The following is a 23968-nucleotide window of genomic DNA, read 5'->3' on the forward strand; positions in this document are numbered from 1 at the left end:
GGAATCTAATAAAAATTTTAAAAAAGAAAATATCATCAAGCTCAACCTCATTTCACTGATAAGGAAGGGTGGAAATTCACTCAGTGAGCGGGAAACCCAGCCCCAAGATGGGTGGAAACTTACTTAGCGAGCGGGACTCCTGAAGCAGGGCTCGGTCCAGACCAGGGATGCCCATGAGACTGCAAGGTCAGAGAAGAGGCCTGAGCGCCAGGGATCCTACCATCTGGGTTGCCTTGATGGTGGCAGAGCTCCCTGTATCTGGGGTAGGATTTAAGGCAGTGGGCAGGAGGCCAGGCTTACTTTCCAGGAGATTCGGGAGACAGAAGATATCAGAAGGCCATGCCAGTCAGCAGAGGTGCTGAACGGGGATGTCATACTCAGGCCTGCATTTCAGAGAGATTGTTTCACAAGAACATAGGACAATGGCCTCCCTGGTTCGGGAGGATTCCACGTGCTGTGAAACAGCTGGGCCACGCACCCTGGCTACTAAATCTGCGCTCTGGAGCCCGCATGCCGCAACTACCGAGGCCCGTGTGCCTGGAGCCCGTGCACCGCAGAAGGAGAAGCCACCACACCCAGGAGTCCATGCACCGATCACCGCCACTACAGAAAAGCCTGCAGGCACCGCGGAGACCCAGCAAGCCTGATTTTAAAAACACATGGCATTCAGTTACTATCTTGGTCACTGCAGTGCCGCTGTACACCATTCCCTTCCTGGAACTTTGTGCTCAAGGCAAAGACCCTGGCCGCCTCACCTCAGTCCCAGCCCTGAGTAGTGGGATTCGGGGACTGGGGTTGCATTCCCAGAGCAATGAATTCGCAGAGAAGCTCCTATTTCAGACTCACTTTTACGTACCCGCTCCCCCACCTTGCAAGGAAAACACAAAAGATCTTTATCTGAATATAAATCACGTTTCAATTATCTCAGGTCCCAAATATTCCCTTATCAACTTGCTGGGGACACTGGCAACTTTCACAAGCCCTGGGGATTGACAGAGGGGCTGGGTGTGTTTTATCACCCACCCTGGTATTTACAGGGAGAAATTAATCGTGAAATCAAATGGCATTTTTATATTCAATTTGAAGCCATGTCCTCGACTAAGAGGAAGCTGCTACAGACTAGCCTTGTGACAGGGTTGGGATAATTAGGATATTTCCAAAACCTTCCCATCCTGTGTGGGGCCAGGATTTGCTCAGCTTCAGCTGGGCTGCAGGGACTTTGTGGGGCAAATGCAAGAAACCAGTTACACTCAGGAGGGGAGCGGGCGCCCCCCGCTGGCATCTAAGGAGGAGCGCTCTTTCCCCAGAAATGTTTCTGCACAAATTTTCAAAGCTAAGTCCTTGAATGGGTTACAGCAGATATGTTCCAAAACGTACAAAAACACGAAATGTAAAGAGACAACAATTTCTCTTGAGCCCGGTTGGTGGATACTTACGTAGGTACAACTTCTACAAAAGAGAAATTGGCAACAGGCACTCAAATTTTAAATGGATGTCACATAGCATTGATTCCGTGTTTCCCCACATAGTGATCCATCTGTGAGATTAACTAAGACAGGCTGCAGATCAGCTGAGACAGGTTTGGACCTGGCACCCTTTGCTGCAGTGCTGCAAAGCTTGAGTGTGTGCTAAGTCACTTCAGGCGTGTCTGACTTTGTCTGAGCCTATGGACTGTAGCCCACCAGGCTCCTCAGTCTATGGGGATTGTCCAGTAAAGAATACCGGGGTGGATTGCCATGCCCTCCTCCAGGCGAGATCTTTCTGAACCGGCATCTCTTATATCTGCTACAGTTGCAAAGCTTACACCAGGAAAAATGTTTCCTTGAGCTACAAAATACAAAGAAACTATAGGGGTCTAAAAATAACTTCATGAGGAAAAAAAAAAAAAACTGCACCCATGCTGTAGGTGGAGCAAATCCTGGACAAAAGATAGAAAAAGACCAAAAACTCAGCTGCCACGTCTGAGCAAAAACAAGGTGTTGGGAGAAAAATCAGGGTCCTGCGATGCCCCTTGCACGTACACCTAAGCGGGGACACAAACCGCCTAAATCAGCCCTCCAGCTTGATCCCTGGACACACCCCTACCTTTCACCCCGTAAAAGGAACCAGCTTGCACCCTCTTGAGAGCAAGCAAGCAAACCTGTTACATGTTTTCACTCCCTCCTGCAGCTACTGCCTTGCCTGAATTTCTACTGATTGGGGAAGGTCAAAAATCCTTATCCATGGGATTTTCCAGGCAAGAATACTGGAGTGGGTTGCCATTTCCTCTGCCAGCGGATCTTCCTGACCCACAGATCAAACCCGTGCCGCTTACGTCTCTTGCATTGGCAGGCAGATTCTTTATTGCTAGCGTCACCTGGGAAGCCTGGTTAGTATCAAAACCATTGAGAAGTTGAGGTGCAGCCAAGTTAAGAGACTAGTTCAAGGTCAATCTTTGGGGTAGAAAGGGGGCTGAAACCCCAGTTCAGCAAACAGGACATAAACCTGTTTTAAAGAAAACAGGTGGGATGAGTAAGTAAGTAAATAAAACCAGTTTAAACTTAAATGAAGAAGAAAGGGAGGTATTTATTTGGCCTTAGAAATGTTCACTATAACATTTCTGTTACATGTATGAAAAGAGGATCTCTAACAATAGAGCTATGATACTGGTGAAGTGAAGTGAAATGAAAGTCTCTCAGTCATGTCCAACTCTTTTGAGATGGTTGGATGGCACCACCAACTCTATGGACGTGAGTTTGAGCAAGCTCTGGGGGTTGGTGATGGACAGGGAAGCCTGGTTTGCTGCAGTCCATGGGGTCGCCAAGAGTTGGATACGACTGAGTGACTGAACTGAACTGAACTGAGATAGTCCATGGAATTCTCCAAGCAAGAATACTGGAGTCGGCAGCCAGTATTGATGATATTGATAATGATTTTTAAATAGCATAGTTTTTTGAGGGGTGTGGGGACTGTGCATAACTTTTATAAAATGTTAAGTGCAAGAAGATCCAACCAGTCCGTCCTAAAGGAGATCAGTCCTGGGTGTTCATTGGAAGGACTGATACTGAAGCTGAAACTCCAATACTTTGGCCACCTGATTCGAAGAGTTGACTCATTGGAAAAGACCCTGATGCTGGGAAGGATTGGGGGCAGGAGGAGAAGGGGACGACAGAGGATAAGATGGCTGAATGGCATCACTGACTCGATGGACAAGGGTTTGAGTGGACTCCGGAAGTTGGTGATGGACAGGGAGGCCTGGCATGCTGCGATTCATGGGGTCACAAAGAGTCGGACACGACTGAGTGACTGAACTGAGCTGAACTGAACTGAAGTGCTTTTTGAGCCATGGCCTTGAGGTCTTCATTGCTCTAAAAATAAATAGGCCACATCTGGGCTGACAAAGGCTCACATTAGGTTTTGGAAGTGACGTTAGTACTTGGCAGTGAGCAGTCATGTTTTCCTTTATACCTCAATGAAATCTAAATGTAAAAGAATGTTTTGCCCTCTTCTGACAGCCTTAGAAATTCTTACTGTAAAGATGTGCTAATGTTCATTTTCCTCAGAACACTCAAACCTGCAAAGACTTTGCCTCCAGCACCCTCCTTGACTTTTATTTCCACATGCTACCCAAGATGTACCCTTCAAGTTAAATTTCCCTGTAACCAGCCAATCCTGAACATCAGGCTGAAAAGGGAACCGGCTCCTCTGGCTTTCCCAAGGCTTCCCTGGCTCTGTGTTTAGTGCCAGGGAAGCAAATGTCTGGATGGCAGTGAGAAAGGAGACCAGTGGCATCTTCAAAGTCAGGAGTTCCAATTCTAAGACTATTTTGAGTGACTGCTCCTTTCCTTGGCTTTGTAAATGCCACCCAATTTCTCAGAAGCAAAACAAATTGATTTTATACAGAACAAATGGCTGGAATAATTGGCCATATCTACTCTGTCTTAGATTTTGATATATTCTTCGTGGGTTCCAAGTTCCCCAAAGTCGAGGACCATATCTTTCATAGGACTTGCCAGGTGATGCTACTGGTAAAGGACCCACTTGACAATGCAGGAGACCCAAGAGATGCAGTTTCAATCCGTCCCTGGGCCGGGAAGATTCCCTGGAGGAGGAAATGACAACTCACTCCAGTATTCTTGCCTGGAGAATCCCATGGACAGAGGAGCCTGGCGGGCTATAGTCCATGAGGTCACCAGGAGTCGGACACAACTGAGTACACACACACATGTATCTTTCATATCTACCCCGGGGCATTACTAATAGTAGGCATTTAGGAAACAGTAACAATAATATCTAACACTTAGATGGTGCATACTATGTGTCAGACCCTATTCTAAGCACTGAGCATACATTAACTCAGATAATCCTCATAAAATCCTGTTATTAATTCCATTTTACAGAGGAGGAAACTGATGCACAGGAAGGTTAAGCAACTTCCCCAAGACCACACAGCTAACAAGTAGTGGAGCCTACTTTCACATCCAGGCAGTTTGACTCAAAAATATACATTATTAGCCACTACACCAGTGGTCCCCAATTTGTCTGCACATTAGTCCCCTGGAGAGTTTCAAAAACGCACCTTCAAAAAGTACATTTAATACATTTAACTGTGATTGAATTGGTCTTGGGTTTTGGAATTTTTAAAAGCTCATCGGGTGATTCCAATATACTGACAAATTTTGAGAACCATTACATTATACTATCCTGCAGCATCCCTCAGCCAGTGTTTGCTGAATTTAATTTGTTTGCTCCATGAGGAACTGCTTTCAGGAGTGTAAATAAACGAGGAGAAAAAAATGTCCAATTTTGGTTGTATCAAATTACCTTGGAGTGTAACTAATTGTAATTCCACCAGAGCATGTGCTAAGAGGACGGGTCTGGAGTCAGACATTCTCAGATTAAAATCTCTGCATGTAGCAGGGTGTGAGTGGAAAATGTTGCCTGCCGATCAGTAAATAAATGATGTTACAGCCATCTAGCCGCTGCAGCTGCCCTGGTGATGAGGAAATTCAGGATGCAGACGAACGGGTTGCCTGCTGCCATGCCCTCAGCCACAGCAGATGCCCCTACGGTGTGTACCCCGAGGGGACTCAGGACGAGAAAACACCAGGCACTGACCCCAGATGGCTGAGGCGCACACCAAAGAAATCCTACGAAGGAGTCCAGACTCTTGCACCTTCCCCCACTCAGAAAAGTGCTGAAGTCCTTAACTTGAGATGCTTGTCTTCTTTAATTAACAGCTATCTTTGGATATCCAGCTACCTGGTATTTGCAAAAACTTCTATTTACCTTAGCTCCTTCCATATCTCTTCAGAGAAGTCCCTCGGAGCTATCTGAGAGGCTGTCTGCTAGGCTTGAAATGCTCAGAAAGGCTGCGAAATAAAAAAATAACTCTTGACTTTGAGGTTGTGTTATTTTTTCTGACAGGAGTTTGGCTAGCTTCTTAACAGCCCCCATTTCCTTCCTGGGCACACAGCAAGGCTACATTCCCCAGCTTCGCTTGCAGCTGGATGTGGTCACATGACAGGATTCTGACCAATAGAATGTGGGCACAAGTCTCCAGCTCCAGGCGGTCCTCTCTTTCCTACGAAGCAGAGCCACAGATGGGAGGAGCCTGGGCTCCTCCATCACCACTTAGAGGAGGGCTGTCAGATGTTCAGGAGCACTGACTGGACTTGATGTAAATGAGAAATAAACTTTTGTTAAACTGCTAGGATTTGGGGGTTTGTCATCAGCATATTAAAAAGCAGAGACATTACTTTGTCAACAAAGTTCCGTCGAGTCAAGGCTATGGTTTTTCCAGTGGTCATGTATGGATGTGAGAGTTGGACTATAAAGAAAACTGAGCACAGAAAAATTGATGCTTTTGAACTGTGGTGTTGGAGAAGACTCTTGAGAGTCCCTTGGACTGCAAGGAGATCCAACCAGTCCATCCTAAAGGAGATCAGTCCTGGGTGTTCATTGGAAGGACTGATGTTGAAGCTGAAACTCGAATACTTTGGCCTCCTGAAGAGCTGAGTCATTTGAAAAGACCCTGATGCTGGGAAACATTGAGGGTAGGAGGAGAAGGGGACAACAGAGGATGATCTGGTTGGATGGCATCACCGACTCAATGGACAGGATTTGGATAAACTTCGGGAAGTTGGTGATGGACAGGGAGGCCTGGCATGCTGCGGTTCATGGGGCTGCAAAGAGTCGGACACGACTGAGCGACTGAGCTGAACTGAACTGTCATCAGTGACTAATGTTCATTAACTAGCACGTTGTGTGGCTTTGGGTAGGTTGCTTATCCTAAGCCTCTGTGTTGTCATCTGCAGAACGAAGACAAGAGCATAAAGGCAAATTGTGTCTGAATGCTGGACAGCTTTCAGTTGCCCTCCTCCAGATCCGTTCTTCACCCCCCTGCTCTGTTCTCCCCTGTGCTTTCTGCCAGGATGAGCTTGAGATACTGGACTATAGGCTCAACCTGTGAGAAGCTCCAGCAGGTGGGAGGGCGGGAGCCCCAGGAGGTGAAATAGTCACCGCGCCCCTCTGGCTCCTCGGCTCCACCGAAGGCCACAGCCGCTGTCCGGCAGCCCTCTCCTTCAGCTACGGGTTCTGTGAGCCGCTGTTTGTCCCTCAGGCCTGCGAGGAGGCTTAGCCTCAGTATCCCGATGGATGGGATAGAGGAGGAGGAGACTCATGTTCCTGCGGTCAAGGGGAGCAGGAAAAGGTCAGACATCACCACCGAGCCGCAGACCTGAGCCCCAGGGAAGGCCCAGAGTCAGCTCTCAAGGTGCTTCGGGTCTCCTGTGCCCCTGGCCGCCTAGGCTAAGTCCCCTCCTTCCACGGCCCTCCGTCGCCTCAGTGGCCGTCTGCTCCCTGCCAGGACTCCGGCTGATACTAAATGTGAATGCCATGTTGTTGACGGCTGAACAAAGCAGTAGTCACATAGCAGATACTAAACACACGTTGACTTTAAAATGAGAGATGTGCCACAAAGCGTCTTGACAGGAGTGTGTGCTAGCATAGAGCGGTAGGGGTGGCTGGGCCTGTCTGAAAATGATAATCCTTAAGCTGAGATAAGGAGGAACCAGGCAGAATATTCTAGAAAGTAATGTGGGGAAGCTCTTAGGCACCATTCTCACTCCAGGTTGCATATGATTTTCACCAGGGGAGCTTTTATCCCAGCAGTTTGCACCAGGGTTTTTTTTTTTTTCTTCTTGCTACCCAGGGGACATTTGGCCAAGTCTGGAGACCTTTCGGTTCACGTAACTGGGGAGGAGGTGCTCCTTGTGTGTGCTGAGTAAGCCCAGTGACGCTGCTGAACATCTCACAATGCGCAGGACAGGCCCACAGGACTCAACCAGCCCCAAGGGCAAGATACTTTAAGTGGAAGGACTCTTAACTGAGCCCCGTTCCCAGACTTATGACGGTGACTGGAGCCCAACCAGGGGAGGGGAGACGGGTGAAGATGCAGGATAAGCGACTTGGTCAGACTCAAGTATTCTTAAGAGCCTTTAACCTCAACTTTTTTAGCAAAACTGCTTTCTTGGTTTCCTTATTAGTGAAGTTTTCACTGATTTAGACAACTGCACCTCTTAAATGAAATCCTAGAATGAGCATGGGCTTTGGGAGTCAAACCACAAGACCATGAGCAACTACCTTACCTCTCTGAACCTCAGTCTCCTCCTCCGGAAAACAAAGACGGTTATAACCACCCCTCAGAGGGGTTACGTGGTTATGCAAATAATACAATACCTGGCTCACAAAGCTTTGCTTCCCTCCCCGTTCACAAGAGTATGGGGAGAAGGGATACATGTATATGCATGGCTGAGTCCCTTTGCTGTCCACCTGAAACTCTCACATTGTTTGTTAATTGGCTATACCCCAATAAAAAATAAAAAGTTAAAAAAAAGTCATGTGTGAGGTGTGTTGTGACCCATGACTTGTCTCTGATTGTGCAAAGTGAACAGTCATGTAATGAGATCTGTCACCAAAGAATCTGCCAAGTATTGTCTTTAAGAATAAACATTTCTTTAAAATAGTCCTAAGTAATAAGATTCCTCCAAAAAGAACAGATTTTTCAAGTATATATCTAGGTCCCTAAGACCTCATAAACACTAATGTGTTTGCTGCAAGTCTACATTTTAGAGATAAAATAACTAATGCAGCAATTAATATCCAAAAGGGGGAAGGAGTGGCAAGCTCTAACAGAATATGCCCTATATATTGATTTCTCAGAAATTGGTAGCAGGTAGCTACAAGAGTTGCTCTAAGTACCAGGATCAGAGGAAGACCATTTCCCAAGAACAGGATCTGACACAGACCTACCCTCTGCTTCAAAAAATGTTAAACAGGCTTTTTACACAGGGAGCATTTCTTGGAGAAAGACCATAGTATTTAAAGCAAACTCCAAAGAGTAAATATTTTAATTTTCTTCAAGAATACCCTTAAATTCATAATACTTTAAATAGTCACACTAACAAGTTAACATTTCCACAAAAATACTTATACAGCATCAGTATTCTTAAAGGATTTACATTTAGAATTACTTCCATGAGGAAACAGCAACAACGACAGTCAACATACACGACGTGTTTTTTACTTGAGGTGAGATCAATTCAATGTCCAAAATAAATCAGGATGGATTAACATAAGAGCTGAATTGGAGTCCCTACCAAATTTTGCAACGGAAAAGCAAACAGTCCTGTGTGACTGGCAAATTACACAAACAACGTAAGACAAATCCAACTAGAAACTGGAAGCTGCCATTTCATATACACAAAATACATGTGAAACAGCAAAGTAAACATATTCTTAAAAGGAGGGGCTGCTATTTCAACCCCACCCCACCCCCAACACACACAGCACTAGAGATATCCTTGAGTCAGCCAACATCACATCTACAATCTCCTGAAATACATCAGATAGCATTCTGGTGTTTTCTATGAGGCTACGTGCTTGAAACAAAGGGGCCGACACGGTACTGGAGGCAAAAAAAAAAAAAATGTCTAACACCTCTGTTTTTAAAAATTGCTGACACTTCAAAATATGAATTGTCGAAACTCACCTAAATTTCTTATCCCACCCCCTCCCAAAGAAGCTAATTGTGATGTACTAGAAGGCCTTCTCTATTTTTGACTTGTAGACACTACAATGAAAGGAAAATTCTTTTGATTAAAACTGGCTGACTTGCAACTGTGCATATAAAGTCTATTACAGGGAGCAGAGTGCCTAGCATGATTCTGAAACTATTGAGATAAAAATAAATTGGCATTAAAGCACTCAGTTATTCTCAATGAAAAGACTGACTGTATCTTCCAGTAAAAAGAAACAAGATTTCTTGGTAAGATTTCTTCCCCCCCTTCACTATTCATACACTATCTAAACAACTTTGCTTTTTAACCTGAGACTCACAAACTTATATTTGATTTATTCAATTCGGTACCAATGGGTACGTCCAACTGATGCATCTGCAGACACCAAGTATCACTTTGTATTTGCATAGGGCCTTATACTTTCAAGAGGCTTAAAGAAGTTTACAGACATTTTCTCCCATGTCTTAGGTCGGTCAAGAGGACGTGAAGGGAAGCAGGGAATAGACTGCTCGCCGCAGACCACTAGCCCTGCCACAGTCCCCATGAAGCTGAGGAAACACAGCCCACGGAGGTCTGAGAAAACTGAAGCAAAGCAGAGTTAAACGATTATTCTGAAGTCAGGTCACGTGGCTTTTATATATATGTATATATATATATATAAGATCTAAATTAATGTTACGATAATAAATTGTTAATCCTAAAACTACCTAGTGCAAGTGTGGACTTCTGGTTTAAAACTGCTGAACTCCACCTCTGCCCTGTCTCTTGTCTCTGGTGAGGGCAAGTTTGGGGCACACGACCCAACTCGACGGTACCCGAGGGTGGCGAGCGGCCCCCAAGCAGCAGACGTAGTTGTTTTGCCTGTTTGAGAACTGAACAAAGGCACCAAACCTACAGAACACAGTTTTTAAAGGAGATGGTTAAAAAGTAATTCCCTTAAAAACTGAAACTATTTCAACAGCATTTAAAAGTGACACATAGCAGGAGCAAGAAATACTAGTTTTTTGTCTTTTTGCCATTTTAGGCACATTGCTACTTGGGAAGATTTTTTTTTTCTCTTGAGTTCTGTATTATAAAAATATTGATGTTACATACATGTACTTAAGTGGGAATCCAAATTGGACTCAAGTTTTACTAAAATGGAAGTCTTTGCTATATCTACAAAAAACATGCCATCCTATCTGTCCTAAAAGGCGAGTGCTGAGTGGACACTCTACTAGTAAACGATAGCCGTCTGTGGACAGACAGGGAAATCGGGGGATCCCAATCAGCCCGAATCGAGAGAAGCCGTCACCATGGCCCCTGCTGCCTTTATCACGGAAGGCAGTCTTGCTGTGTTCCTGTAACCCTGTGAGGTTCTGAGACTCACTGATGCTTCCTGATCAAGCTTGCTTACCTGGCCCCTCGGGGAGATACACACACGGACTCAATGCAGCGATACACGGACATGCTGCCTACTCCACTCAGAGGTCAGCCTTGAAGGCACCGTTCAGAAACACATCGGTCTGAGAGGTCAGAGGCCTGGAGGAGCCGGGGCTTCTGTGGGTGCCACACGGCCAGGACTCTGGCAATGCCACCTGTTCAAGGTGTCGCAGGCCTGGGCCCACGACTAAGTGCTACACGCCACACCATCATTCACACTCGCACGCTTGCTCGCACACGTGCGCACGCTCCAATCGTCTGACAACCTCTGCCGTCCTAAGAAGCCCCTTCATTTACAGAGGGGGACACTGAGGCTTAGAGCTGAACGTCTTGGCCAAGTCCCCACTAGGTAAGTCACAGACCTGGCCACACAAGGATCCTGCCACACTCTTTACCGTGTCAGCATGGTGTAAAAGTTAGAAAAGACACTATTAAAAAAGAAAAAAAATATGGATATTTAACAATGGCAAAGTGTTCAAATACACACATAGTTCTTGCACGTAAACATCTCAGGTAAAGAGCATCTTGGTTAAAGTGACCATGAACAGCGCCTTGACACTAAATCTTTCTGAGAAACAAGGTTTCTGATCCCAAAGGTGGATTCTATCAAAAGCAGGTGCAGGAGGGCAGAAGAGAGAGCCATGGAAATTACGTAATAAAGATATGCTTAATGGGACTTATAAACCCAATTTGTCAAAAAATGGGTCCATCTGCAACTCAGAGTACAGAGAAGAGGATGATTATTTCTCCCTACACTAATTAAGTTCAATTAAATACAGTATGGAAAATATATTTAAAAGTTAAGGAGATTTTATATTTTTAAATTTGAGCGTTCTTCAGTTTGATTCCTTATCACACATATCATACCCAGCATGTTTCGTGCAAGGAAAAATGCTGGGATTGATGCAAGGGTGCCCGGAGAGCACCCCAGAAGCAGGCTGAAGCTTCATACAGTAAACAGCCATGATTCCTGTTTACTCAGGACCACATTCTAGGTGGGCTCCATCCAGCTGGGGTCTAGTAACAAATGGTCCTCTGACCCTTCAATAGGTGGTTTTCTGAGCACTGGCCGTTCAAGTTTTTCAGCAGTAAAAAGAGAACAAGACAGACTTAAAAGGCTACTTAACAAAATTTTACCAATTTTAAATGCTCGGATTTTTGCTTTCTTGTAGAAAGTTTCAAGAATGAAACTGATCCAATGTCGTTTTTCAAACCCCAAACTGAAAGTAGTTCTGAAATTCAACTTCAACTCGATGACATCCCCCCCATTCTAGGAAATGAGAGCTCACATCATGACACTTTAAATACAGGATAAATACAAAATCCTATGTTTTCTTTCTGCTAGATTAATCTAAAGTCAGAGAAGGAGTTCTGGAGAACAATTTCCTTCTCACATCTAGGTAATGATCTGCTTAACATTAACCAAAATCAATTTTGAGAAAGTGTTCCCAAGGATTTTGGAGTAAATCCTAGCATTGCATCTATGAATATGCTCTAAGAGAAGCAAACTATTCATGGAAGCATAAAACAACTTTACCTTTAAATAAAAATACTTTATTCATTCCTGACAGAATATCAAAATGTACATTGTTAACCAAGTAAAAATGGTGCTTCAAAATAGCTGACTAGGGCATATTTGGAGGATTTTTTGGTTAATTTCAAAAAAGTAAAAACCACTCTCAATCTCCCTTTCCACACACCCCTAATAAGCTTGCACTATACCTGCTTAAATTTGAACAAATAAACAATTATATGGGCCCCAGTTCTTTATAGAATGACATTTTCATTATACTTAGAATAAACGAAAGTTACTACATTTGAGTTACCTTCCTTTGCCAAAAACCTTCATACTCAGTCCTCCTTATAGTTTGTGTAACTCGTAAATTACATGTAGAATATAGCACATGACTTGTATTAATCTAAACACACACACACACATACACATAATAAAGTGCAACACAACAGAACAAGTCTGCGACATTCACGTTCTCAAACTCCCACAGAAGGATTTTCTGAGCAAATGGAAATGACGTTCTTGACTGCGTGAACACTAAATCCAACAGACTGGGTTATTTTTTCCTCACTGATATTCATATTGAAAATCCTATTTGCTTTATTTTCCCTGTGGCTTCTGTCTCTCATTTTTAATGAAAGTTTCGAAGCTGTGATTCTCTTTAAACATGGAGAAAAATCAACTCCTTGGAGCAACATAAATATAGTGCTTTCAAAGTACTCAAAACGCTTCTGAGCACCCTGTACTGTAAAAGGAGGTTTCCAATGATAGCTTGTCTGTGACAAGGAAAATTACAGTCACTTTAATAAAAGCAAGCATTCTACTAACTTGGCAGCAAATGCTTTACGGACTTTTGACACCAGCCACCAAACATGTCTACTGGCAAGTACCAACTTAGCCCTAAAATGTCAAAAGGTTTTGGTTGCATGTTGCTTTGATACTAAATTATTTCACTAAGAAATGGTTTTGTTCCTGAGATGAGCGCGATAACAGTAAATGAGTTTCCTCTGAAGTCGCTGGTGGGACCCTCTGCTCCACATCTCCACCCTCGTCTTCATCAAGAATCTCATCTGAAACATCAGTCGTCCCCATGGCGCCACTTCTGTGACTCGTCCTGCCGAACATCTGGTCTGATCTGGTTTCTCATGCCACCCAAGACGTTCGATGTCGCTTCTGTGGCAACGATCAGAGGTTTCACCACGGCCGGGGGGAGCTGGCGCAGGACTTCCCCCACGGCGCCCGTCACCCCCCGGCTCTCGTGTTCCCGAGCGGCGGTTTCGTAAATGGTCTGAGCCGTGTCTGCGATTCCCTGAGGAAAGAGGGGACAGAAGGGAGTAAATCACTGCTCAGAAGACTCTCTAAATAATCTCATAACACGCTAACTATAGAGTTCATCAAGAGCAGGTTTGTAACCAGACAGAAATCAAAGCAGAAACTGTACTTTTGAGATAACCCAGGATAATTACTTTTATGACAATTCTAAGGGAAAGTGGTAGTCCCTCGGTCGTGGCCGACTCTTTGTGACCCCATAGACCATAGCCCAGTAGGCTCCTCTGTCCATGGAATTCTCCAGCCAAGAATACTGGAGTGGGTTGCCATTTTCTTCTCCAAAGGGAAAGTAAGGGACAATTGCCATTCAGCATTTTGTTGTGACAGTTACGTACAGAAAATGTAGCTAGACTACAGTTTCACACAGGGATGTGCACGGAAATAGTTAATACTCCAAGAGTAGCTTCTCTGGCTCTATTAATCACTCTGGTTAAATCAAATTTAGCAAACAAAGCTTCCTGAATAAATATAATCACTAAATGAATATGGCGATAACTCCTGTGTTTCAACTGCAACAGGAAAACCTAATCCTATTGAGCTCCAGAAATAATTTAATTAGTTTTAAATTACTGGCTATGCACTAGAAAAGATAACTGGAACATTCAATTAAGATAAGAGACTAAATAGAACACTTTATTAAAGAGAGGAAACTCTGAGAACACAAGGCAGGAACATGTCTAATAACCAGAAATGAAATTTTTGCAGCATTTTTCATTCTTCTTACAACTTGTGACATGAAAATAATCATGACTGCTGAGCCTTAGAGCTGAATGTGTAAATGTGTAGGTCAAGCCAGGGTGGTAAAACGTCACGCTGTTGTCACTGGTCAGTCGTCACACATGGCTTTCAAATCTCTCCCGTTTGTCTAACTCAGGATCCCCAAGGGCCACAAAGCACTGTCCTCTTGTGACCGCTTCAGTGAGGGGCATAGTGAGAAGAACTTCAGGCTCTCAGGGAAATCAAGGAACCTTGTCCTGGCCCCAAATCTAGTCTTCACTTTCACAATCTGTGAAGTGAAGTGCTAGTTGCTCAATGGTGCCTGACTCTGTGACCCCATGGACTATAGCCTGCCAGGCCCCTCCGTACACTGGATTTTCCAGGCAAGAGTACTGGAGTGGGTAGCCATTCCCTCTCCAGGGATCGAACCATCGTCTCCTGTGTCTCCTGCACTGGCAGGCAGAGACTTTACCACGGCGCCACGCGGGAAGCCTACAGTGCTACAAACCCAAGTGCTGTAAAATCCTGCTGCCAGCCGCCCCTGCCAGGCCTGAAAGCCCAGGATCGTTTTCACAAACCTGATTTCTACTGACAACTGGCCCAATCCTGACATCTATAGGAACAGATCTGACAGGTAATCAGCTCTCTTTATTCTCCCGACTAAAGCTCTTTCTAAGAGAGGTGACCAGAGGCCTTGCCTTTATTTAGCCACTAATATATGTCCTCACTCCACTGGTCTTCCTGCATTTGGAACCAAAGAGGCTACTTCTGTCAGGTAAAAGACTGTCCTAAGGCACTTCTGTCTGTCGGAATACGAGAGGGGGAAATGTCGTTAATGAAATCCTAATACAGAAATCATAAGTAAAATAACCTCAAGCTTCCTCACATGCCAATTAAAAAAAGAAAAAGATTAAGACACGGAGGGAATGCTCCCGTCAACATCCATAAAGGACCAGGATTCACTGCTGCAACTAAATGACAATCTGGCAATGCTTAATAAATCTGGCAATGCTTAATAAGTCTCAGGATTCAAACAGTTACAATCACCAATTCCACCTTTAATGACCTCTTGCACATGTGAACAAAGGGACATTTAAATGACATTCCAATAGCAGGATTTTAGGAGAAAAAATGGAAACTGTCCACCAACACAAAGATAAATAAATTATGCTATATTCACACAATGAAACATGATAAAAGTTTAAATCAGACCTACATATATCAACAAGGATGTACCTTGAAAGACAAAATTTACAGATAGATGATACCATTTATGCTAACTTTTAAAAAATATAAACAATAGTATTTGCTTATGATGACATACTTATATGAAACTATAAAAACATGAATAGAAAAAAAATGTACCATCTTCAGGATTGTGAACGCATGGGAACGGAATTAGGGTTTGCGATTAACCTAAAAAAATTTGCTTTTTAAAGAAATCTGAGGAAACCAGCAAAATACAAACATGTGTAAACCTCCCTGGTGAGTTCATGGCGTGCTTCTACCACGCTTTGCTTGCCTCTGTCCATAAAGAGGCCAGTCTTCCCACGAGATCGCTCGTCTTCTTGAGAGCCTGCAGGCCAGGACGTAGCCCTCCCCTCTTACCTACACACACATCTGCACTCATCAGTGGCAAAACAGTCCCAAAGCCACCCTCGGGGTTCCTTCAGAACAATGCCCAAGCCCTGATGCTCTTTAAACTCCAGGAAAGGACGCAAACTGCTCCCGGCCCATCCCCTGGGGCAGCCACTCACCTCCTTCACGACACTGTAGGCCTTGGCCACCCCTTCCCTCAGGTCCACTGGCTGGTGGGCTAACCGGTGATGGGGGAACCTTCTGACCTTCTTGGGCTCGATAGAAAGGGTGCCTGGAGACACCATGTCATATGCAGTCTCTGCAGCCGCCTGGATGGTTCCAGCAGAGAGGAAAGGGCGCGTCAGAACAGAGTCTGGGGAGGTACGCTCCAGCAGCCCACTGCCTATGGGGCGTGAGGACAGCAGAGGGGCTCCCACCCTCAGGCAGGCCCTTCTGCAGTGTCTGCATTCTTTACAACCAGGATGTATTCCTTTTACAACAACAACGTTAAGGTATACATGAGTATCTGCATTGAGCAGCTTTTTTCAGTTCCTCATCTCTCTTCTGAGAACACTCTGTTACCAGGCTAGACAAGAATGCGTGGTCTCTGCACAACTGGATAAGGCCAACTGGAGTTTAATACTCAATAGCCAACCTGAATACAACTACTATTGGATCTCTAGTGCCGTCATTACATTCAGCTATGATCTTACCACAGAAAGGTAATGATAATAAATCTTTGGCTAACTTAAAAGTTATAATTTACCTGAAACAGGCAAACAAATTTGACACTGTAGTCTACCACTTAATTCTACTAATTATGTAACAATGGACAGCTAATCAAAAAAAAATGTAATGATACTAAGTCATTACAAATAAAATATTCTCAGGATTTTAAACATTTTCACAGTGTCATTTTAAAACCAAAATAAGTCAAGTGTTTAAAATGGCTCTTCCTCTTTCTGGAGATTAAACTGGTCTATTGCAAGTCACCTGTATGGTTTGAACCATTCGGTTCGTGAGCTCGAGAGCAGCCATTGCTGTCGAGGTGCCAAAGGAGGCAGCCCCTCTCTGAAATCCTCTGACGATGCGACCATCCTTTCGGTACTGCTCGATTGGCAGCCAGACCAAGTCCTTGAGGCCTTGCACTAGAACAACAGCCCACACACAGAAATTAATAGGAATGCTGGACTACAGTAGGTGAAGACAATACTGCTTGCTTCCATTTATACAAGCTGCCTACAATAGGCAAGGTATTTTCCTCAAATTCAGAGAGTTGGAAAATACATTGGCAGATGCCAGAGGTGGGTCAGGAGGGTGGTGAGGAACGAGGACTTAAGAGTTTAATGGGGAGAGAGTTCAGTTTAGGAAAGTGAAAAGTTCGGGAGATAGATGATGGTGAGAGCTGCACAACAATGTGAACATACTCAGTGCCACTGAAATGTACAGTTAAATACAGTTAAAATAGCATGTTTTATATTATGTGACGTTTATCACAATAAGAAAACATTTAAAAAGAAAAATAGGACCATTGGAGCTCAAGTCTCTGGTATCATTCTAACCCGTGGATTTTTAACCCCTAAAATGGGAGGCAATACTTGCTGTGTATGACTAACGGGTAGATTTTTCTAGAAAGATGATCCTCACATAGATTCTCAAAGGCATCCATAATCCCAAAAGGGTTAAGAATCACTGATCAGGTAAAATAAATTATCTTCTAATTAAAAAAGAACACTCACCTAGTTGTACTAGTGAATGCATAGGCCCAACGCCTCCCAGGATTCCTGGCAGCTGGTTCTTCTTAATGTCAGTAAGCCATTCAGTGATTGCATATGAGAATAATTTGTCCACACCTAGCAAACTAGAGAAAATGACTATTAGTATATGGGAAGAAGAGTGAAATTTATAGGTTTACACAGTTTGGGGGATATTTTTTGTTCTTTTCACTTAAGACAAAAAAAATCTACAAATTACATGGACAAAATTTTATAGATTTTCAATGTTACTATATATGTGTGTGTGTGTATATACACATACATTTAACCTAATTGTAATGCTAATAATTTCTATAAAAGACTAAGGTAATATGCACAAGTGTGCATTTCTTCTTTAACATCTAAAGCTTTGGCACAGGATTAATTCAACATCTATAAATCGTCACATAGTTCTTAGCTACTAAGGACCATTACCTTGTGAACTTCCATATAGGCGAATTTATAACTTTGGGAAATTATTAAAAAAAATCCTAACTACAGCTGTTTTTTAGTAAAATGCTCTCTTCAAACTACTACTATTCTCTCAGAATAAAAAAATAGCCCCTAGCCAGTAAAAATCCTCTAAAAATGAGCTCTCTTCAAATAACACTACAAAATAATTAAATTATGTATGTTGGTTAATTGTAAACTAACTTTACTAACTACATCTTAAAGTCTCATATGATAAATCAACTTACCCATGCCGATAGAAAAGCCTCTTCAGCTTTAGTTCAGAGCAGTTTAACTGGGCGAGACCAATCAAAATCCCAGCTAATGTACCCTTTAAAATAAAAAAAAATTCACTAATTAAGCTAACACCTAAAGTATTTATATTAAAAAAATACATGTATTTTATAAGACCCAACTGATACCCAAATTTTACTCATAGATTCTTAAATAAATTATATTTACTTTAAAAATAGAATTAAATTTTAAAATCTTACACTTCATTTCAAACATATAAACTACGATGGAAAAAGTTTCGTAAAAACTGAATCCACTAGAAAAACAAATGAGATAATTCTGTAGAGTATATTTGTGCAAAATTTCCAGACCTGATCCATTGATACGTGTTTCCCATGATAATCAAGCCGAATAGGAACTTCTGATGTGAATCTAAACTCTCTGAAGATAAAGAAAGAAGGAGAGTTATTTATATTAAAAATTACTAATAACTGAAATTAGATGTAAATTAACCTTTACAACTGGGGAATAAAAACCACAAAATAAATAATGTGAATATATTACGATCTAAATAAAAGAGAATGTCTTTCAGCCGTATACCTTCTTAAGACAATATAACAACTAAACACTGTTAATCTTATAAATGTTATTTATTTTATTATATTTTAAAAACCTTTTCCTCATTTACTAAACAAAATTTAAGTTAGAGAAATTTATTCTGGCAGGTATTCAATTCATACAGAGAGCAAACTAATAAAAATATTAAACCAAATAATATAATCATCACCAAGAAGTAAAAAAGAAGAGCTGAGGTATTTATTTTAGTTCCATGATGAAACAAAGATCCAGAAGACCCTGACATGAACCCTAGTTTTATCAGTTATATGGGATACAGTCAAGGCAAGTAATTTAAACTCTCTGAGCCTAAGTGTCTTCATCAGTTAATTTTTAAACCCCATCTACATTGGTGAATTTTAACATTCTTGAAATTAATGCTTGTAAACAGGATATTGACACACTTGGGGATTCTGAATGAAATTACAACTATACACATCAAACAAAAGCAGTTGGCTTCCAAAAGTTGGACTGTAAATTGCAAGTTGAAACACATTTTACTATAGAATTAATGTCAGTGGTTATACACTAAATCATCCCAAGCCATCCTGCAGAAGTCCTTAACCTACAGTAAAAAGGAAACGCTGAACCTACATCAGTGACTACAGGAAGTCTGGGGTCCAGGTCACCCCTCATCTTCCGAACACCCGTCTGTATTTGGTTCTATGGCAACAGCCCCTCAACAGCTCTGCTACCTTTCTCACTGTTCCTCCAAGGCATGTAATAGGGTACATCAAATATTTTAATTATCTGTAAGCTCAACTCAGTACTTTTCTCTACTCTGTTCACTGTATCTAGAACAAAATCTGACATACATATAATGTGTTCAATATATATTTGTGGAGTGAATAAATGTTTGTAGGAGAGGAGACTATTGTGTCATTAATTGGAAAATGTACTGAATTTGGGATTAAGAAGACCTCCATTCTAGTCCTGGCCTGGCCACTAACTGTGGGGCCTTGAGCAAGTCACCTCTCCTCTCTTGCATTAACTTCCTCGTCAGTAAAGTGAGTAATCTAAACTATATCACTAAGTATTACACCAGGGTCCTAGGCACTCTAGCAGTTTTTGAGATTAGAAATAGAAATCTATAAGCTATTAAGTAGTCTAGTGGAAAAAACAAATATTTACCTAAGTAAGTGAGTCTACACAAACTGATTAAAAAGTGCCAAGTTTCCACGTTCTCAAATCAGAATTGTAACTATTTTTTTTTATAGTGGTTATCCAGTGTTCACAAAAAATAAAAATCGGCAGCTTATACATGATTAATATAAAATGAGAATTCAAATTATTTCTTAGGACACACTGTTTTTTGGTAGAAAAAAATTTTTACTAAAAAAGCAAAGTAGGAAAATAATAAAAGAGGCTCTTCCTTTATGAAAGAAAAGTTAAGCATCACCAGAGATCCTCTATTTCAGAATCTTTCCAATTCTCACATTCCGTTATATTTTCTGACTATCTTCATCAATACACAAGATATTCAAAACATGAAAACACTTTTAAATAGTTGTACTGCCTACTTAGAACTTCCCAGGTGACTCAGTGGTAAAGAATCTGCCTGCCAATGCAGGAGACACGGGTTTGACTGCTGAGTAAGGAAAATTCCCTGGAGAAGGAAATGGCAACCCACTTCAGGATTCTTGCCCGGGAAATCCCATGGACTGAGGAGCCTGGGGGGCTACAGTTCATTGGGTTGCAAAGAGTCAGACATTGACTCAGCTACTGAACGACAACAACTGCCCACTTTGGGCCAAAGTCCAACCTTAGAGAAAAAGACAGAATTTGGGGAACACTGATGTCAGCAGGAGAGGAGTACAGAAAACCAGGGAAGGGAGTTGTCTCTCATAACAGAGGTGGTTTTGATCTTTGACCTCTTTCCTTCCAATAGAGCCTAGGCTCCATCCCCACCATCAAGGGCTAGGAAAGAAAGAAGGGAAGAATGAATGGGACTGGAAACGGCAGGCAACCAGCTAGTGGTTGGCTGTATTCACAGCAGCCAGCAGCAGTGTAGGGACCTGGGTTTCCCTATGATGCCAACTTAGCCAGAGAGCAGAGGGTCACGAGAGACACAGCAGTGATACGGAAGGGCAGATAAACCAGACAGAAAATCCCCGTAAGGGAAAAGGGAGGGGTGCTGAAGGTGAGGTGTGTGAAGGAAAGAGACAGCATCACGGTCATGGAGACACTAATAGGCTCTGAGAGTGATCAGGAAGAGAGGGACAGAAAGAGGAAAAAAGAAGAAACTAAGAGAAGAGAAAATTCCTGCTACAGATCAACAGGAGGATGAGCCCTGAGCCAGGGTTACCATGTGTAAATGAGAGGTGCATGTGGGTGGGGCCCACATATGAGTGTGAGTGTGTGTGTGTGTGTGTGTGTGTGCGCGCGTGCACTCAGCCATGTCCAACTCTAATTTAGAGTCCCATGGACTGTAGCCCACCAGGCTCCACTGACCATGGAATTTTCCAGGCAAGAATACCGGAGTGGGTTGCCATTTCCTCCTCCAGAGGATCTTCCCAACTCAGGCATCGAACCCGCATCTCTTGTGTCTCCTACACTGGCAGGCGGATTCTTCACCACTGACACCACGCAGGAAGCCTCATATAAATGAGTATGCATGTGTGTGTGCTAAGTCGCTTCAGTCATGTCTGACTCATACCCGCTGATTATTTGCCAGTGCAGAGAAAAGCTGAGGTAACGCCACGATATCTGTGTCACACAAACACATTAAAGAACAACTTTCAAACTCTAAAATAACATCTTTTGTTATCAAAATTGAATGATTTACCTAAAAAACACAGGCTGATCACTAAACAACGCTTCTTCAGGAGAGAAGTCCTTCTCTTCTTCCCCATTAACTGCTTGCACTGAACTGGCACTGCCATTTGGGGAAGGCTGCTTTGGCCCCGGGAAAGAAAGACCTAGATCTGGCTCTTTTGAGGTGCTTAAATGCCTTGGCAAACTGCAGGTGACATCAGCCCCAGGAGACTTTTTAACTGAAAAGGTAATGTGCACATTTGGAAAATTAGGTATGCTTCTTTAGAGCAACTTAAACCAATCTACAATTAACTTGTTTTACAGTATTTCATTTAATAAATACAACTACTGCTACAGATAAATCTTTCACAGTAGCCCCCTCTCCATCTTTAGTTTCACTTTCCAAGGTCAACTATGGTCCAAAAATACAAAATGGAAAATTTCAGAAAGAAACAACTAAGTTCTCAACCGCACACCACTGAGCTGCATAATGAAATCCTGCACCATTTCTCTGCCCCGCCGGAAGGTGAATCAGCCCTCTGTCCAGCATATCCCGCCCGTGAGTCACAGGGTGGACGTCTTGGTTATCAGGTCAGTGCTTATGTTAAGTAACCCTTATTTTATTAATAATGACCCCAAAGCGCAAGAACAGTGATGCTGGCAATTCCGATATACCAAAGAGAAGCCATAATATATTAAGTGAAAACATGAAAGTTCTTGACTTAATAAGGAAAAAAGAAAAATCAATATGCTCAGCCTGCTAAGCTCTACAGTAAGAACAAATCTGTGAAACTGATGAAGGAAAAAGGAATTCATGCCCATTTTGCTGTTGTACCTCAAACTACAAAGGTTACAGCTACAGTGCATGGTAAGTGTTTAGCTAAGATGGAAAAGTCATTAAATTTGTACAAGATACTCTGAGAGAAAGAAAGAGATCATACTCACCTAACTTTTATTACAGTATAATGTTATAATTGTTCTTCTTAGTTATTATTGTTAGTCTCTTACTGTACCTAATTTATAAATTAAACTTTATCATAGGCTAGTATGTAAAGAAAAAACTTAGTACATTTAGGGTTTGGTATTATCTGCAGTTTTAGGCACCCACTGGGGGTCTTGGAACGTACCTCCTGAGGATAAGGGGAAACTACAGTACTTTTACATAAACTACATATGCACAACTTAAGAAAAATAATCATGGAACACATTTATATAAATGAGAGAAAAGATCTGTAAGTACATTCTCAAAAAGGTCTTGTAACAATCAAAATCAATCCAAGTACACATTATAGACTTTTTCAAATTCTACATATTTAATACCTTCTGGATCTGGAGTCATGAGCAGCTCTACTTCTGTAGAAAGACTTGTGAAGAAATCCTTCAAGAAGAACAAGGCATCCTAAAATTGAGAGATGTAACTGTAACTAAAAGGATTTAAAAAGGCGCAGCTATTTTAAAAACTGAAACAAAGAACCGTGAAGCCTCACATTTCACTCATCATATACAGCTATAATTTATCCAGTGCCTACGCTGCGCCTATTCTCAACTCCTTTCTCATACTCGTCCTTCTTAATTCTCACAACTCTGAGAAAATTAATTTATAGATGTGGAAATTAATGTACAGATGAGTTAGAAATTAAATGGCTATTTCTAAATCAAAGAACATTTTAGTTTTCATAGAAATATAGCAGTCTCTTTCTTTTTTGGCACTGGCTCTCTGAATTGGTGGTAGGAGTATTACTAACAATAATCATAGCAGCTGGCAAGTACTCAATACTTAGACATGACTTAAAAGTTCTTAATGTTTTATTTCTGCTTTTAAGACTATGTTGCCTGAGTACAGTTTCTTCACTGGACATGATATTCAAAGTAAAAACTAAAAGTAAATAAAATCACCCACTCAGTATGGTCTCTTCTGAAATTGGATTGGTCTTAATGTTGTATATGCAAGCCATTTTTGCCCATTATTAGCAGCTTCATAGCAACTGACAAATCCATTCTGGAGACTATGGAAATACCTGAGCCTGTTCTTTCTTATTCTTCCTTTCCATTAAAAACAATCTTAACTTAATATAAAACATTAAAACTGCACCAAAACACACAATATGAAGGTGAATCACAGGGTCACAATATGCAGCAGCACACGGAAAGCCTGAGTGGCATTCCAAAGGGTCTGATCCACTACTGATCACACTTGTCAGAGGCATCAATGATGGACGTTAAAAAGGTATTTTTTAGGTAATGTTGCGTATGAGAAACTGAGGGCTAGACTGAAGAACAAGCAGACAGCTTCAATAGTATGAGGATATTCCGGTTCTGCAGTCGAGGAGTAAGTTGATGAACTGGGTGTTATATTATTACTCTTTACACATGTGTATTTATGTAGACATTTATACATTATTTACATTATACACACTTAGTATAAATCGCTGTATATGTGGTACATGTGCATGAGCATGTTCAGTTGCTTCGGTCAGGTCCGACTCTTTGCGATCTTATGGACTACAGGCTTCTAGGCTCCTCTGTCCTTCGGATTCTCCAGA

The 23968-nt window shown here is 42.2% G+C and overlaps 1 protein-coding gene across 3 annotated transcripts in view; it reads right to left on the reverse strand.

Moving 5' to 3' along the window:
* Nucleotides 1-8360: 8360 nt before the first annotated feature.
* The window catches only part of ATG2B (autophagy related 2B), a 74895-nt gene continuing 59287 nt past the window's right edge, over nucleotides 8361-23968 (reverse strand). For all 3 annotated transcript variants that reach the window (XM_065905984.1, XM_065905983.1, XM_065905985.1), the window contains 8 exons: nucleotides 22746-22824; nucleotides 21457-21664; nucleotides 18428-18497; nucleotides 18071-18153; nucleotides 17358-17479; nucleotides 16612-16766; nucleotides 15798-15947; nucleotides 8361-13303 (listed from right to left, as the gene is read on the reverse strand). In XM_065905984.1, the coding sequence (XP_065762056.1) occupies nucleotides 13073-13303; nucleotides 15798-15947; nucleotides 16612-16766; nucleotides 17358-17479; nucleotides 18071-18153; nucleotides 18428-18497; nucleotides 21457-21664; nucleotides 22746-22824 (1098 nt within the window). In that variant the 3' untranslated portion in view covers nucleotides 8361-13072. The remainder of the gene's footprint in view (nucleotides 13304-15797; nucleotides 15948-16611; nucleotides 16767-17357; nucleotides 17480-18070; nucleotides 18154-18427; nucleotides 18498-21456; nucleotides 21665-22745; nucleotides 22825-23968) is intronic.

The sequence above is a fragment of the Muntiacus reevesi genome, chromosome 15, assembly GCF_963930625.1.
Source record: "Muntiacus reevesi chromosome 15, mMunRee1.1, whole genome shotgun sequence".
NCBI classification, from domain to species: domain Eukaryota; kingdom Metazoa; phylum Chordata; class Mammalia; order Artiodactyla; family Cervidae; genus Muntiacus; species Muntiacus reevesi.